Source organism: Diabrotica undecimpunctata, chromosome 1 (assembly GCF_040954645.1).
Source record: "Diabrotica undecimpunctata isolate CICGRU chromosome 1, icDiaUnde3, whole genome shotgun sequence".
Lineage (NCBI taxonomy): Eukaryota > Metazoa > Arthropoda > Insecta > Coleoptera > Chrysomelidae > Diabrotica > Diabrotica undecimpunctata.
Genome location: NC_092803.1, coordinates 162,450,740 through 162,467,233, shown reverse-complemented (window position 1 = coordinate 162,467,233; position 16,494 = coordinate 162,450,740). Strand labels below are relative to the sequence as shown.

At 33.6% G+C, this 16,494-nt stretch overlaps 1 protein-coding gene across 2 annotated transcripts in view; it reads right to left on the bottom strand.

Annotated features, from left to right (window-relative positions):
• LOC140432457 (sphingomyelin phosphodiesterase-like) overlaps nt 1-16,494 on the bottom strand; it is a 94,892-nt gene that overhangs the window by 14,203 nt on the left and 64,195 nt on the right. For both annotated transcript variants that reach the window (XM_072520367.1, XM_072520368.1), the window contains 2 exons: nt 13,343-13,515; nt 5,380-5,583 (listed from right to left, as the gene is read on the bottom strand). In XM_072520367.1, the coding sequence (XP_072376468.1) occupies nt 5,380-5,583; nt 13,343-13,515 (377 nt within the window). The remainder of the gene's footprint in view (nt 1-5,379; nt 5,584-13,342; nt 13,516-16,494) is intronic.

Here is a 16,494-nt window from a genome sequence, read left to right as displayed (position 1 = left end):
GGCGATTCACAGTCTCCCGTGAATCAGCCTCTCAGCGAGAATATAAAATAAAAATATGTTTCAAAAATCTAAATTTTTCCTAACCTTATTAATTAACATAGAACTGTCTTTAATGTTAAGCAAAAAAGGTAAAACTGCTAGGCAAACAAACATTTCCGCCTAAAATGTGCAGTGCACATGAATTATATGAAGATAATTTAATGTAAATAGCTTCTTATTAACACTGTAAAAAAGATTATAAATTGTTTTTACAGTATTTTACGATTTTTAAATCCTATTATTTACTTGTTTCATATTTTCATTACTAGAACAATTTAATTGCCCACTTCTTATGGTATACAGTAGAGTGGACTATTGGTTGTCGAGTGTCTAGCGATAATCTAAAACAGTAGCAAATTCGTAAAATATACTTTTGCCATATACTTGACATTTTAGTAGTTCCATGACATGACACTTGGACGTTGACAGATGTCATGGGACGTTAGTCACTTCATTACTTACGGAGTTACGTTATGTAGGTTACCACACACATGTTTTTATTTAGTGAAATAAAGAAACATAAAATACATACAACACCATTTTCATTACATTACACGTACATATACAACAGGTTGGCGACGAGTACAGCCGAATCTACAAAGAAATACAAATATTAAGACCAGTATACATGCATAACCTAACTGCAGCGTGGTGGCCCATAGTGAAAATTTACAAATAATCTACATACATAATTGAAATCCTGTCTAATTTTCAATTACATATACAATTAAAAGATGACTGAGACTACAATCCATTCAGTTCACACCGTATTTAGCATTGAAACTAATCCAAGAATTTTGACCGGTGGTTACAACGCCTTCAGAGTGCATTCAATGTCTTTGCAGTACCAGAAGACAAGAAAGCCGCATACCTTCTACACTACATGGGTCCAGATGCATACGATATTCTTTGTGATAAGATTTCGCCGGAAAAACCAGACGAGAAATCATATGATGAACTGGTAAATACAATGAAACTACATTACAACCCTGAACCGTTGGAAATAGTGGAAAATTTCAGATTTTCACAAAGAAAACAACATGAAGGGGAAAGTGCCAATGAATATATTACAGCTTTAAGTAGATTAGCTACAACTTGCAAATTTGGTGATGATTTAAACAAAGCCCTGAGGAATCAATTTGTATTTGGTCTTCGAAACCAAAATATTCAAAGCAGACTCCTAGAATACAAGGATCTTACAATGGAGAAAAGCATTAGAAGTTGCCGTCAACATGGAGACATCAACGAGATGCAGCTCGATTACAGAAATCAAATACAAGTGCTAATATAAATAAAGTTTCTAGTGTCAATAATAAACAAGGACACATACAACCCACAAATGTGAAAAGAAATGATATTAATCATAACTAAACTAAAAATATATTTTGTTTTAAATGTGGATCTTCACAACATATTGCGAACAAATGTAATAAAACACATTTAGTCTGTAGCAACTGTAAACGAGGAGGCCATCTGAGCAAAGTATGTATGAAAAGTAAAAGTTCGAATCAGGTAGATCAAGTGGAAGAAATTTTCAACATTCATTCAGATCATTCATACTACAGTAAAAAATTTACAGTTTCAGTTGAAGTCAACTAGGTGAGTCTATATTTTGAAATAGATTCAGGTTCAGCTGTTACATTATTAAATTTCAATGATTTCAAAACATATTTTCCTAATTTAAAATTACAAAATATGGATTTAAAGTTAGTTACATATTGCAAAAAGTCATTAGATGTGGTGGGTTTTACACAGATCAACATTTAGTACAAGGGTGATCCAAAAATGTTAAATATTTACATAGTAAACTCAGATAGACCACCATTAATGGGTCGTAAATGGATACGCCAGTCAGATACAATGTTCGATAACATTTCCGAAGTATCTGAAGTTACAAATAACAAACTTACAAATTTACTTACAAAATACTCATTAGTTTTCCATGAAAGTATGGAAAAAAGAACACAAATATCAGAACAAGTAATAAGCTATTTTGGACATGTGCTTCGAAGAAATGGTCTTGAAAAACTTACCATCCAGAGAAAAGTAGAAGGCAAAAGAAATAGAGGTAGATCTCCCACACGATACACGGACCATATTGTTGCTACCATTGGCGCTCCATTGTCAGAATGTCAGAAGATAGAAAAACGTGGAGGAACATTGGGAAATTTAGCTAATAGCTTCATGATATCACGATACCCACATCAGGTTAACGACTAAGAAGAAGAAGAAGATGGAAAAATTCAAGGTTTACAAGCTACATTAAAAGTTAAACTAACCACTTCACCTTTTTTTATAAAAGCTAGGAAAATACCATATGCGTTATTACCAAAAGTGGAACAAGAACTTACGAAGCTAGAAAAGGAAGGTATTTTAGAAAAAGGTAATAGTTCTGAATATGCTACATCTATAGTACCAGTTACTTGTTTGGTGTTTACTTGACCGTTACTTTTGTTATCAAAAGTAATGGTCAAGTACGGATTTGTGGAGATTTTAAAAGTACACTTAACAAGCATTTAGTGGTAGACGAATATCCATTGCCTACACTTGAAGCTCTATTTTCTACCCTGGCTGATGGAGATAAGTTTACAAAGCTTGACTTACAGCAAGCATACCTACAAATAGAAGTACGCTCAGAAGATAGGAAATACTTAACACTTAGTACACCCAGAGGATTGTATAGAAGTACAAGATTAATGTATGGGATTTCCAGTGCACCTGCAATATGGCAGAGGGAAATTGAAAACATTTTAAAAGATATCCCAGGACTGAAAGTTTTCCTCCTAGATGACATAAAAATAACAGCACCCGATGATGAATTACATTATCAAAGACTAGAATTATTTCTTAGCAGACTTGTAAAATACAATATCAGAGTAATTCATGACAAATGTCAATTTTTAGCAAATGAGATTGAATACTGTGAATATAAAATTGACAAAAATGGTATGCATAAAACCAAAGAAAAGATGGAAGCTATACAGAAAGCAAAAGCACCTACAAACAAGACAGAAGTTAGAGAATTATTACGGACGGTTCTTGCAAAATTTGAGCCATACTTTACATCCAATTTACAATCTTCTTAAAGATATAATATCTTTCAAATGGGACAGAAAATGTCCAGAATGTCAAGAAGCGTCTACAGCAGTAAAAAGAGAAATGATCTCTTTTGACCCAAGTTTACCTTTAATACTTGCAACTGATGCGAGTCCAGATGCAGTCGGAGTAGTATTATTTCACGTATATCCGGATGGATCTGAGAGACCAATTTAATTTGCTTCACGACCACTTACAAAAGTACAACAAAAATATGCTCAAATAGATAAGAAAGCATAAATATGCCATAATTTTTGGTATTAAAAACTTTTTACTGTTATCTATTCGGTAGAGGTAGAATTTACACTCTATGTGGATAATCAACCTTTAGTTCAAATATTCTCTCCATCTAAAAATTTACCTACACTAACTAAAACTAGAATGCAACATTATGCACTGTTTCTTCAAAGTTTTAATTACACAATTAAATATAAAAATACAAAAGTCCATGCAAATGCTGATGCAATGTCAAGATTACCTCTTGATACTACTTCTGAATTCGATTACGACTTGGGAGATTAGTTTGAAATCAGTCAAATAGAAACTTTACCTGTTACTTTTAAAGAATTAAGTTTTAAAACTACAAGACACCCACACTACAAAATCTTTACAATGCTCTAGGAACTGGAAAACTGATCGATGCTAGGGATAGATTCAATGTCCCACAGATAGAATTTTCTTGACAAGGAAATTGTATTTCTCGGCAACAAATGGCAGTAATTCCAACTAAACTACGTAATAAACTTTTAAATGAATTACATACTTCTCATTTTGGCATAGTCAAGATGAAGATGCTTGCAAGAGGATATTGCTGGTGGCCAGGAATTTGTAAAGATGTAGAAGATATGTGCAAAAATTGTACAGACTGCAACAAAATCAGGAATAATCCAGAAAAACCAGTAGTACGCCCATGGGAGTGACCTAGAACCCCTTTTGAAAGAGTTCACATAGATTTTGCAGGATCTTTCATGAATTCATACTATTTTATTATAGTGGATGCCTATACTAGATGGCCAGAAATACATATGGTTAAAGATTTGACAAGCAAAACTACCATAAACTTACCAAGAAAAATTTTTAGTACATTTGAAATTTCAAATTGTTTAGTTTCAGATAATGTATCAAGATTCAAACAAGCGCTACGTGCACAAAAAGGAGATAAGAATGAAAGGGAGCTACAATTCAACAAATTCTTACTAAATTACAGAAGAACCCCTCATAGTACAACTGGTGTCAGTCCTTCAAATTTGATGTTTGGAAGAGAGATCCGAACATGATTAGATTTATTGAAACTGTTTTACAAGACACCTGTACACAATCAAAACAATCTCAAGGTGAGAAACTTAGAGGTGGGAGAGAGAGTAGAGACTCGTAATTACATACATGCTGATAGATGGGAATTTAGTAGAGTCAAACGTAAACTAGGGAAATTACACTAAATTATACAGTTAGACGATACAAGAATATGGAAGAGACATATAGATCAAATCAGATATATAGGGGAAAATACACCTGTATACATTAATATACAACCGACACATTTTGACCTGGGTAATAATCCAGTTGTTACAAATACTTTTGCGCCAAATGAAGCAGGACCATCTTCTAGTTCAGTTTAAGATACAGATGTACATGATTCAAATAATACTTTAACTTGTTTATCACAAATACTGCAGCTAACTCAGATGACGCCCCCGTACTACGAAGGTCCCAATGGTTGATAAAAACGCCTGTAAGGCTGGACGTGTAAGTATTATGTTTTTATTTTTAATTTATTAACCTCACAAGTTTAGCATTTCCTTTCGAGGAGGAGAGTTGTCATATACTTGACATTTTAGTAGTTCTATGACATAACACTTCGACGTTGACAGATGTCATGGGGCGTTACTCACTTCATTACTTACGGAGTTACGTTATGTAGGTTACCCCACACATGTTTTTAATTAGTGAAATAAAGGAACATAAAATAGATTGGACACAATTTTCATTACATTACGCGTACATATACAACAACTTTACCTGTAATTTTATTAATCTACAAAACGCTCGTTTTCTTAAAATTCAGCTAGATTATTTGCTTTTTAAATGAACAAAGCATATATTTTAGGATATTTTGTCTCTCACGGTAGAAATCATAATAAACAGTTCCAGTTAATTAAAGGCAAATAATTTGGGTATTCGTATTTGAATAAAAGATTGAATACTTCAAACTTTGAAATAGTTAAAAACGTTGTGTTTTCATACCAATTTTCTCTCGAGCAGACGTTATTGTTTAAAACAATAAGTCGTAGACCTTTTTTGGTCTTAACTGTGTAGTAACCACCTGCAAGGATAGTTTTCTTTACAGCTTCTTTTTCTAACCAGTCATGTTCGGTCCAGGTATCTAAAATCAAATCGTATAACCATTCTGAGGATATGTCATCATCCGCTGTATCCAATGGAGCATACCTAAAATAATAAAATATATACAGACATGTTATATTCTGACTAAAATGATTTCTTCTAAATTATCACAGATCACATGTTCCTTAACCACATTTTTGTAAAGCACATCTAGGAATAAGAGATCTTAATTATTATAAACAAATTAGCTGCGAATTTTAAAAAATCCCTACTTTTTTTCCCTATTTTTTCCCATTTTTTGTCATAAAAATTATTTTTTTAAATTTTTTTAATGTATATTAAAAGTAAAAGTTTTCACCTTTCATCCGGTATTAGTAGAATTACCGTATCATCATTATTTTATGTTTTATCATATTACAAAAAAAATTAATAACTTTCAAACTAATTAATGGATCGAGCTTATAATTTAAGGGTTTGTTAAGCACCATAAGTCTCCCAATTACAAAAGTGTAAGTGGATACGCCATTTTAAAGGGTTTTCTATCGCTTAGCTTGTAGCATTTTTGTCCATTCTGTATAAGGTTTTAATTTACGTATTTCAAATATTTAAAACATTTTTTTCGAGTTCATTATAAAATATATCAACAATTGCATCTCCAATGCTTTTAGAATTGCGTCTAAAAATTTTCGATTAGAATAAACAAAATCCAATTATTTATTTGAACTGAAAAATGTTGCTAACAGAATCATAAGTGTTTTTTTACATTGCCAAATGCCTCTAACGATATATTTATTTATTGTCTTTCTCCTAATTCATTTCCTCTCTGTTTCACCCATAGTAATTTAAACAGAATAACTGAGTTTTTAATCGAGATAGGCCAGCGATTGGGAGATTCGTTTCTAAAAAGTGCGTTAAAAAAAATGAAACTTTTGAGGTTCTCCCGTTCGCATGGTGCCGCGGAGGAAGAATTTTCTCGGGGACACTTTCATCTGGGCAACGAGGAAAACCGGTCGGTGAAGTTGGTAGCCGGTCGTTAGCGACGTTTTACTCCATTAATAGAAGCTGAAAGCCATTTGCCAGAAATGTCTGACAGTTGTGATAAAAACAGTATGGAGTTAATAAAATAGTACGAAGTAAATCAAGGTAACCCAGCAAGAAAAACGAAACAAAAATAAAGTTAGTGTAGAATAGCTCACTTTTAGTTTTGGGTGTAAGCAAAGTCACTTTAAGTTTTTATTTTTTTACAAACTGCTACAGCAGATTCAGTTTAATATATAAACTAAATACTATATTAAATAAAGTCAAAATACAAGGGAAACTGTCAAGACAGACCTTTAAAAATGGTCACAAGTACCATCTTTAACAAAAGTATACACGTACTTTCCTAAGCAGATGACTTATAGAGCGTTCCACGTTAAGAAACTAACATTGCGGAGATAGGACCATGTATTTCTTATGGACGATAGAAGCGCAGCGATGCCAGGATGAATACAAGCACGATTCAGGGTTGTATTAATTATTTATGTTTTCGTTTCCACAGACATGAATTAAAATTAATGTTTTTTAACGTAATTGACCAAAAATGACCATTCGAAACAAGAGATGAAAAGTAGGGAAAATGATTTTAATTACCTAAATAAATAGTATTTACAAAAGATAATTTTATTTTATATTATTTTAATTATAGTAACGCCAGTTTATTTATTTTTCGGTGAGAATACCATATGCCATTAATCATGGAAATCAGTAGAAAATATTTCTTAACAAATCATGCATTTTGCCGGCTATTGAAAGATAAGCAATTAAACAGGCCGCTTTGCATATATCTAATTACTAATTGTAACTTAAAATAATACGGTGTGCGTATGTCAGCGATTTTATGTTGTTCTCTGACTACATAATGATAATAAGGCTTTGCGGTTCTTTAGTAGTTATTGTGACTTTACAGTTAAATGTTAATTGAAAATGGAAATTCAAAAATTAAGCCAAGGGAATATCTTGGACATCCGTGCAAAACAAATTGTTTTAAATGTATGTAATTATCATCTAAATTTAAGAAGTGGTGAAAGTGTTAAAAGTTTAACCGATAAAGTAAGTGCTATGACGGGATAAAGTTTTAGTACTATTTCTAAAATACGCATAGAAAAAAATTTACCGCCGAGATTAAACAAAGTTTTTGCACTGGTTAAAAAAAGACATAAGATTTAGCAAACATGCCACGCACAACAATGTGGAGAATACTCTATGAAATGAACTTTGTTTTTTGCAAACGAGGAGTAAAGTCACGCATGATTGAAGATTGAACGGCCCGATATTCTAAAATGGAGGCATCAGTATTTGTGTGAGATAAAAAAATTTCATTCTCAAGGATACACCGTCGTTTATTTGGACGAAACTTGAGTAAATGTTGGACATAGTGTTTCCAAAGAATGGAAGGACCTCTCAGTGACTTCAACCAGGGATGCGTTTGTTAAGGGGTTGTCAACAAGCCTAAAACAGCCGACACAACGAGGGCCCCGATTTGTTATAGTACATGCGGGTAGCGAATTGGGCTTTGTAGAAGGTGCTGCTTTTTGGTTTTTAGCTAAAAAAACTCAGCGGACTATCATAATGAGATGGATGGTCCTATATTTGAACAATGGTTTAAGGAAAAGCTGCTTCCTAATCTTCCAAAGAAAACTGTTGTAGTGATGGACAACGCTTCGTACCATTCGAGGAGAAAAGAAGTGATTCCGGCACAAGCCTTCAATAAAGATCAAATTAAGACATGGTTGCTAGAGAAAAATATCTTTTTTGAAGAAGATTATTTAAAATCAGAGCTCATGGAAGTTGTAAACACATACAAAGAAAAATACATAAAAAGACATATTGCCTTACACAACACAGAGTTTAAGACCGCCGCTATGGAGTAATTAATAAGAAATGCAAACTATTTTAAACTTTCTATTAAGGAAGAGCAAAAATTTTGGGTTATTGACGGGTTGATGGACGATATTGATCCTGTGGTAATAAATGTGATGGATGACAGTGACAGTAATGAAAGTGATAGCGATGATAGAGAAGATGAGAATGGTGTTAATATGCAGTGAGTAAATTATGTGATAGTGTGCAAATCGGCGAACACAAAGTGCCAAATCCGAAAAGTCTGTAAATAATAGTCCGTGAAAATTAGGTAATAGTGAGAAGAATTTCATATAATATAACTCTGACATTGAACTCGCAAGTAGGAGACCATAAGCAGAATGAGGGAGACACTCAACGTATCAATCCGCCAATGACCAAGCATGATTGCTTATAAAGAGGAAGAAGAATAAGAAGATAAAAAAATGTAACTTTGATACTCCGAAATTTATTGGGACACCATGTATATTAAATAATTTTAAAATATAGCTTTTATCAACTTTACAAATTATAATTTAAAATTTTTAAAATTTTTTTACTCTTTCGCTGTAATCTTCCGTTCCGTTAGTGGTGATTCACCTTGTACACAAGGAAAAATTTTTATGTATGTAATTGTTGTTATTACTTACATGAAAATAAAATTAAAGCTGCACTTGTGTTTTTTAGTTACATCTTATCTAAAGCGTTTAAAAATATGTAATGTTAAACAATAGTAAAATTTAACTATTTTTATTAATCCTATAATAATTACATACCTATATCCTTCAATTAAAGAAACAAGTATTTATAATGCATTATTTTGTATTCAACTATACATATCCTTTTATTAGTGAAATTAATTAACTACAACTACACAGTACTGAATACGGCTCTGATTAGAATGAATCATATATGGACAATCTAATAGCAACACTTGCCTGAGAGTTTTGGCAGCACTGATCTCCATAAGGATAATGTTATTTTCTTAACGTGGAACGCTCTATAGTGTATTTATTTATAGTCCTTTTTGACCTACATTTGTCTAAAAAAGAATACAGTGAAAAATCTTTTCACTTCAGCCTTGAAAAGCGGTCAAAGAACCTAACGATTTATCGTCATTGTCTTTGACTTTATCCATATGTGGAAAGTGTCTTCCTAATAATTACATTTCTCCATAAGCTTATATGTTAAGTCAGACCAATATCAATCCCCGTCATAGACATGGCCGGTCTAAGCTTCTCTTTCCTGTAGGTCTTTCTGACCCCTCGCTTATTACTGCTCACATTCAATTTACTTTAACACCGCTTTGCAAAAATAATTTCGTAACATATGCCACTATTGATTTCTTTAATGTTAATTCAGTTTTATCCCAGTTAAACTGGCAATCTATTTTCCTTAATCACTCTGATCCATCGTCAATGTGGGACTCTTTTCTTCATACTGCTATTACAACCACTTCTGATTTTACAACCGAACGACAGCTATACAAAAATCGACTAAAACCTTAGATTAATCTCTCAGCTACCCGCTTAATTCGAAATAAGGAAGGCTTTGGCGAACATTTATAAACTCACTGATTCTCTTGATGATTTTCTCGCTCACCGTAATTTTTCTAACCGAGTCAAACAATCGTTGCTAAAGTTTGGAACAGAATTTGAAAAATCTATCAATGCAAGTGGTAATAGTAAAAAAGTTATCGGTACATTCGCACATTTTTATCTTCTTAAGTCTTTATACCATTACTTCAAAAATCTGACGGGTCTGTATGTTCTTCGAATAACGAATCTACGGAATGTTTATCGTTATTTTTTTCTCAGGTTTTTACAGATGAACCTAACGATACCAGTTCTCAAATAATTTGCCCACGTTTCCCTAAAACTCTTGATAATATCTCTTTCACACCGGGTATAATTAAACATCATTTATGGAAACTAGATTTAAATCCAGAGTTTTAACCTTGTTTAAGTTTATATGCTTCCTCAAGGAAGGGGTACTCCTCTTTTTTTTTTCTAGGAGTAGTGGTAGTGAGATAAAACGTGATGAATGACGTTTGTGGAGAAGTAGTGGACTACTAAGGAGCTGGGGGTCAGAAGATGGCGTGTTTGTGTAGGCGATGTTTCTGAAGCACACAAGAGGAATTTGGGTGAACTTTGCCAAGCACCCCTAGGAAGTACTTTCAGGGGTTACCAGCTATACAATGGAACGGTTCTTGATAAGCGTTTTTGGTGTGCAGTATTAACTGCGATATTTGATGCGGATAGAATTTCAAAATACTCATCAGGGAGTTCTTGTCCAGTATTGTGAAGAAGTTTAGCTAGAGGGAACGGAACTTTTCTTTGAAGAAGCCTGGTGAGTATTTACCCTCGGCGATTGCATGGAGTCTTTAATATTTGTATGGCTCTGTTGTTCGAGCCGGCAATGGTTCTATGGTCATACCTCCTGCTGAGGGATGGGATTCTGTCCTTGATTGGTGTAATGTTAGCCAGTGTATATATATATGCGCTGATGGATAGTGCCTGCTCACCCTCATACAGGATCTAACGATTTTTCTTTTCTGTGGCTATGATGGGGTTGATTTCATATGCTTTGTGAGAGACGTAGATGCATGCCCTGTATTCGATAATGGGTCTGATAAATGGCTTGTAGGTGTGCAAAGGTGTTTTGGATGCCGTCTTGCCCAATTTGCCGGATAGCACTGCCAAGAGTTTAAAGCTCCTTCTCACCCTATCAAGGGTGTTTTTAATGTCGGTTTTCCAGTTGAGAGTCCTAGTAAAATAAACTCCCAAGTAGGAAACCGAGTTTTTGAGAATAAGGTCCTCTCCTAACAGTCTAATGACTCTGTCTAGGAAATTTTGGCCTCTTTCGAATACGGCCAATTGTCCAGGCTCTCTATGTGGTCCTGATATGAGGAGAGCAGTGTCATCAGCGTACAGGAGAAGGGTCTCCGATTTATGCTGTGGGCGGGGGATGTCACTGTTGTAGACTGTGTATAATATTGGAGCAAGAATTGAGCCCTGGGGTACTCCAGCTTGTGGAGTAAAGGGTGTAGATAAGGTGTTGGCGATTTTGATCGTGATCGTCCGATGAGAGAGATAGGAATTTATTAGTTTAACGAAAGGTGTCTGCAGTCCAGTGAGGTGGAGTTTTTCAACCAGGCCTGTATGCCAGACCTGATCGAATGTCTTCTGGACGTCTAAGAATATGCCTAAGACGTGGTTCCTTTCGTTAAGTGATCGTGAGATGAAAGTTGTTGCTTCAACCAATGCATTATTAGTGGAGTGTTCAGCCCTGAATCCGAATTGGTAATCTGGAATGGCTAGGTGAGCGTCTAGGAATTCTACGAGTCTGTCCTTAAGGATCCTCTCGTAGACTTTACCTAGGGTGCTCAATAATGAAATGGGTCTGTACGATTCAGGGTTGGTGCGGGTTTTCCTTTGTTTGGAAATCATGACTGTGCTGGCCACTTTCCATGAAATTGGGAAGTAGCTCAGCGTAAGAGATGCATTGATTCATCACCTGGATTAGGACTAACCTCCTTTTTCCTCAAACAATGTGCAGAATCTGTAGCCATCCCTATATCGCTCATAATGAATGCTTCTATAATTCAAGGTTCTCTCCCCTAGTCCTGCAAATTGGCTTCGTTGACTCCTATATTCGAGAAAGGAAATAAACTTGATTGCAACAATTATCGTCCAATCAGCCTGGTTACTATTGTCGGCAAGGTCATGGAATCCATTATTTCGGAAGCTATGTTTGAGTTTCTCCTACAAGAAAATGTCATCCCTCACCAACAGCATGATCACAAACTTACTTCATTGTGTAAATGATTGGTCATCATCTTTAAACAATCGGCATCCTGTTGTCTACTTAGACTTCTCCAAAGTTTTCCAAAACGTCGATTACTAGTAAATTGGATCACTATGGTATCCGCGAGAAGTTCAAGCTTTTCTATCCGACAGATACTTCAGGGGTCATGTTGGGGAAGACTACTCACTAGATAAGCCAGTCAAGAGTGAAGGTCCATAAGGATCAGTACTTGGACCGCTACTTTTTTGTATCTACACTAGTGATCTTCCGCTCATGGTATCCAGTAAGGTTTCCATTTGCACTGATGATACGAAATTATATGTCAATCCAACTATTAACCGACATTTTCTTCAACACGATCTTGACGCAATATTCGAATGATCCTCAGAATGGTTACTTCCGCTTAACATTGAAAAATGCGTTGTTCTACATAATGGCAAAAATAACCCATCACTACCGTACTTTATTAATCGACATCCCTTAAACTCGGTAACCTCACACAACATCTCGAGGTGATAATTAATGGCTTAAATTTGAAATTTATTAGACTTAAATTGGTCTGATCACATAGTGTTGGTGTTAAACGTGCAAACTCGAAACTATTTTTAATCCGTAAATGTTTTACACGTAATATATCTCTAATGTCTATTAATAAACTTTACTCAATATACGTCAGACCTATTTTTGAAATTGCTGGGCCAGTGTGGAGTCGAGATCTCCACAAACAGAATATTTAATATCTGGAACAACTTTGAACAACACACCATATCGGCAACTAAAGTGTTAACATCTTTAAAAATAAACTTGATAGCTCTTTATTTCATTTGTAGAACTGCGGTATTTTAGGTCCGCATTATTTATTTGTCCGTCGCGGAGATGGCACGTGAAGAAGAAGAAGATTATTTATTTATTGTTTCACTATTTTTGTATGATGTACTTCAGTGCAACTTTATAATTGGTAATTGGTATTAGTTTTATAACGATATTTTTCTTTGTTTTTTTGGGCATAATAGGAGCTCGCTCCTCCGCCCTTATTTTTTATATAATAATAACAATAATTTAACTTTTAACCCAGTATTTTACAAACTGTATTATGTTTTCAATTGTGATGACTTATTAGGAGCATCAGAAAAAAACTTCATTAATTAGACTTGTAAAAGCAGAATCAACTACTTACAGATTAACAGGATGAGCTTCATGGTTGCCTAATATCGGATACACGGGAATATTTCCAAGTTTTTCAGCAAATAAACTCATAGCCGTTTTAATTATATTCCCATTAAATTCAGGACTGGTTCCCCAAACACGATGACTCACTAAATCTCCAGTAAAGTAAACAAATTCTGGTTTCTAAAACAATAGTATTAATAATTAAATGTATTAAATATAAAAAGCTAAAACCATTTATGTTTTTAGTTATTTTGAGAAGACACGTTGAGATTGTAGGCAATAATTTTACAAATATTTTTGCTTTACTCAGTCATGGCGTATAATGCCATTGAGATTGTAGTACTTTTAGACACTCTTTACCTCCAAACTAGTTCTTCCATTTATCTGGATCCATTTGTATAATATTCAAGAGAATAACATCAAATACTGATTAAGCTACAGCAGGTATCCAATGATTATCTATAGCCACTTAACAGTTTAGTTTGATACTGTTCAACATTGGAACATATAAATAGGATCTTGCTTTTTTTCTGAAGCCGTTTGTTGTTATAAACCAGTCATACTACAACCAATCGTACATTTTCACACAATTTCGACACAATAATTATAAAAAATGAATGAATTGAAAATGAAAGTAATTTAAAAGTCTGTTAAGGTATTTAATTCCTAGCTGAGAGCTTTCGGCTCAGTTTCAGCTAATATAAAAAGTTCACTACGAAACAGTGATGTCATTGTTCAAAAAATATAAAATTTTTTCCTCAAAATTAAACAGCAGAATAAAGACTCCACAAAAAGCAAAAAGCACATTAAAAGTTTTGGTTATGGTACGGGTGCAAACACCCATCCATATGGATAGAATTGAGGCGAAAGACAAATAGAGTCGCCTCAACTCTAGACAGATGGATAGGTGCTTGTACCCGTACCATAACCAAAACTTTTAATGTGTTTTTTGCAGAGTCTTTAAATGTGCTATCTTTTTGAAGTTAGAAACTTTCGATACCAATATCTATTCGCTTTACCGACATGACTTTTTTAAGCGTCTCTCCCAGGTCTTCTTTGCTCTTCCTCTTCTACTTCTACTTCTTCCAGTAACTAGCGATTCTTGTGTATTTGGTGATTAGTGACTCGGCGTTGAACATGCTCGAACCATCTTAACCTTTTTTATCACTCCACTCATCCAACTCAGCATGCTTATTTCCGCCAAAGGCATTTCTTCTTCTTCTTCACAGGCATCTTTCTTTTTAACTGTCCAAAATTCAGGTCCGTAATTTTCCTCTCAGTTTCGTTGGAACTTTCCGCTATACCAATCATTTCCCACCACTTCATCCATCCCGCCTTAACTCTACTGCATGCATCTTCACCTATTTCCCCATTGCTCTGTAATACCGGTCCAACGTCGGAGAAGTTTCATAGGAACTTATGTGTTTTCATAGAAAGTGATGGAAATGTTCATCTCCAATAAAAAGAGAAGGATTGAGTTTCTTTTTAAGAAGTTAGCTTTTGGCGAGTCCTTTTAATTTTTTGGTATTCTCGAATCAGCGATTCTCTGAACAAAATTATCACCATCCGCCACTGTTGTCACTGTATATATATATATATATATATATATATATATATATATATATATATATATATATACATCCCGCTATCCTTTTAAACTCTTTTCACGTTGCAGTAACTTAGCATCACCAAGAATTGCTATCATTTTCTATTTATAAATTGTGTATGTTCGTTTAGTGCACCTTTGTAGGCTTGGCACTGTTGTCGGTTTTTCAATATTCCGATTTTTTTTATATATTTAATTTTTTACGTCATACCTACGTTTTAACATCGAGCGGTAAAATCACTGTATTTGGCATCATTTTAGAGCCAATAGATGTTGCCGGTATTAATCCTTAAAATAATATTTTAGATACCTAAATATCGATCGCTTTGGGTTCAAGTTCAAAGAACGACATTGAAACTACCTGCTCACAAGTTGCAGTCTCAACGGGTTTTTTCTTCGTTTAGATGTTATATTTATTCAACCTAGATATTTTTGCCCAGAGAATCGTGTAGGGGAATATTTTACATAAATTTCAATTTACAACCTGTTTAGTCGAAGCTATCGATGAATAGTTTGAGATAAATATTATGGTTTTATGGTATTGAGGCCTTAATTATTGGTTGTGATCCTGTTAATGTTTGAAATTTTGATTTCCATTCCGGAAATCGTTCTCAAAAAACGTTTTGTTGTACAAAATGTGTATACACATGTTTACATAATTTGTACAATAAACAAAGTTATTGTAAACTAATAGTGGAAATCAAAACGTTAAATATTAGTTAATTAAAAATGTAATTTTCATCTCAATAACGACCAATAATTTGGCTTAATCACATAAAAAAATAATATTTGACTTTGACCATGCCATAAGAAAGTAGTTCACGGAACCTCGCTAAATAGTTTAAAAAAATCTTATACAGAAATTTAAATTCTAAATAGTATGAGGGGTAGCTGACGAAAAATTCGTAAAGACGTACACTTGACTTTGCTTTGTTTTTTTAAACAATCTTAAAAGGCAAAAAAAAATTTTTTGCTTATAAAACGTTTTGTATACATTCTAAAGAAAAATAATTCAAATAAAAGTTGTAGACCATAAAAAGTTTTTTATGTAGAGAAATACCAAATTTAAATACATAAATAATTGATATAATTTCAAAAAACCGTAAACTTTAAGATATTATGTTTGTAGTAATTTATAAATGTTAATAACTTTGTTTTTTGCCTAACGACAGGTAATATAGCTACTTGAAATTATGGCAATTGATCAGTTATTAAAGTGTGCTAAATATCAAGCAGATCAAAAAATATTTTACAATTTATTCAATTTGTTTATGACAGAAACCGATTATTTAAACAACCGTACTTGTCCAAACAGTATGACTCTACAAGTATTTTGTAACTTGCAATCGATTCTTTGCTCTTTCAGTTTTAGGGTATATTAAAAAAACTTAAACATATTATTAAATTTTTTATTAAAAACAGTTTGAATAGGGGACTTTTTAGTTTTTAGACCACTTCACGTTTTTTCAGTTTCTTTGACAAGTGAGGATTGTCTATTCACTTATTCTTTAATATGGGCTATGAGCAATTATCTAGTCAAGTCAACACTATTA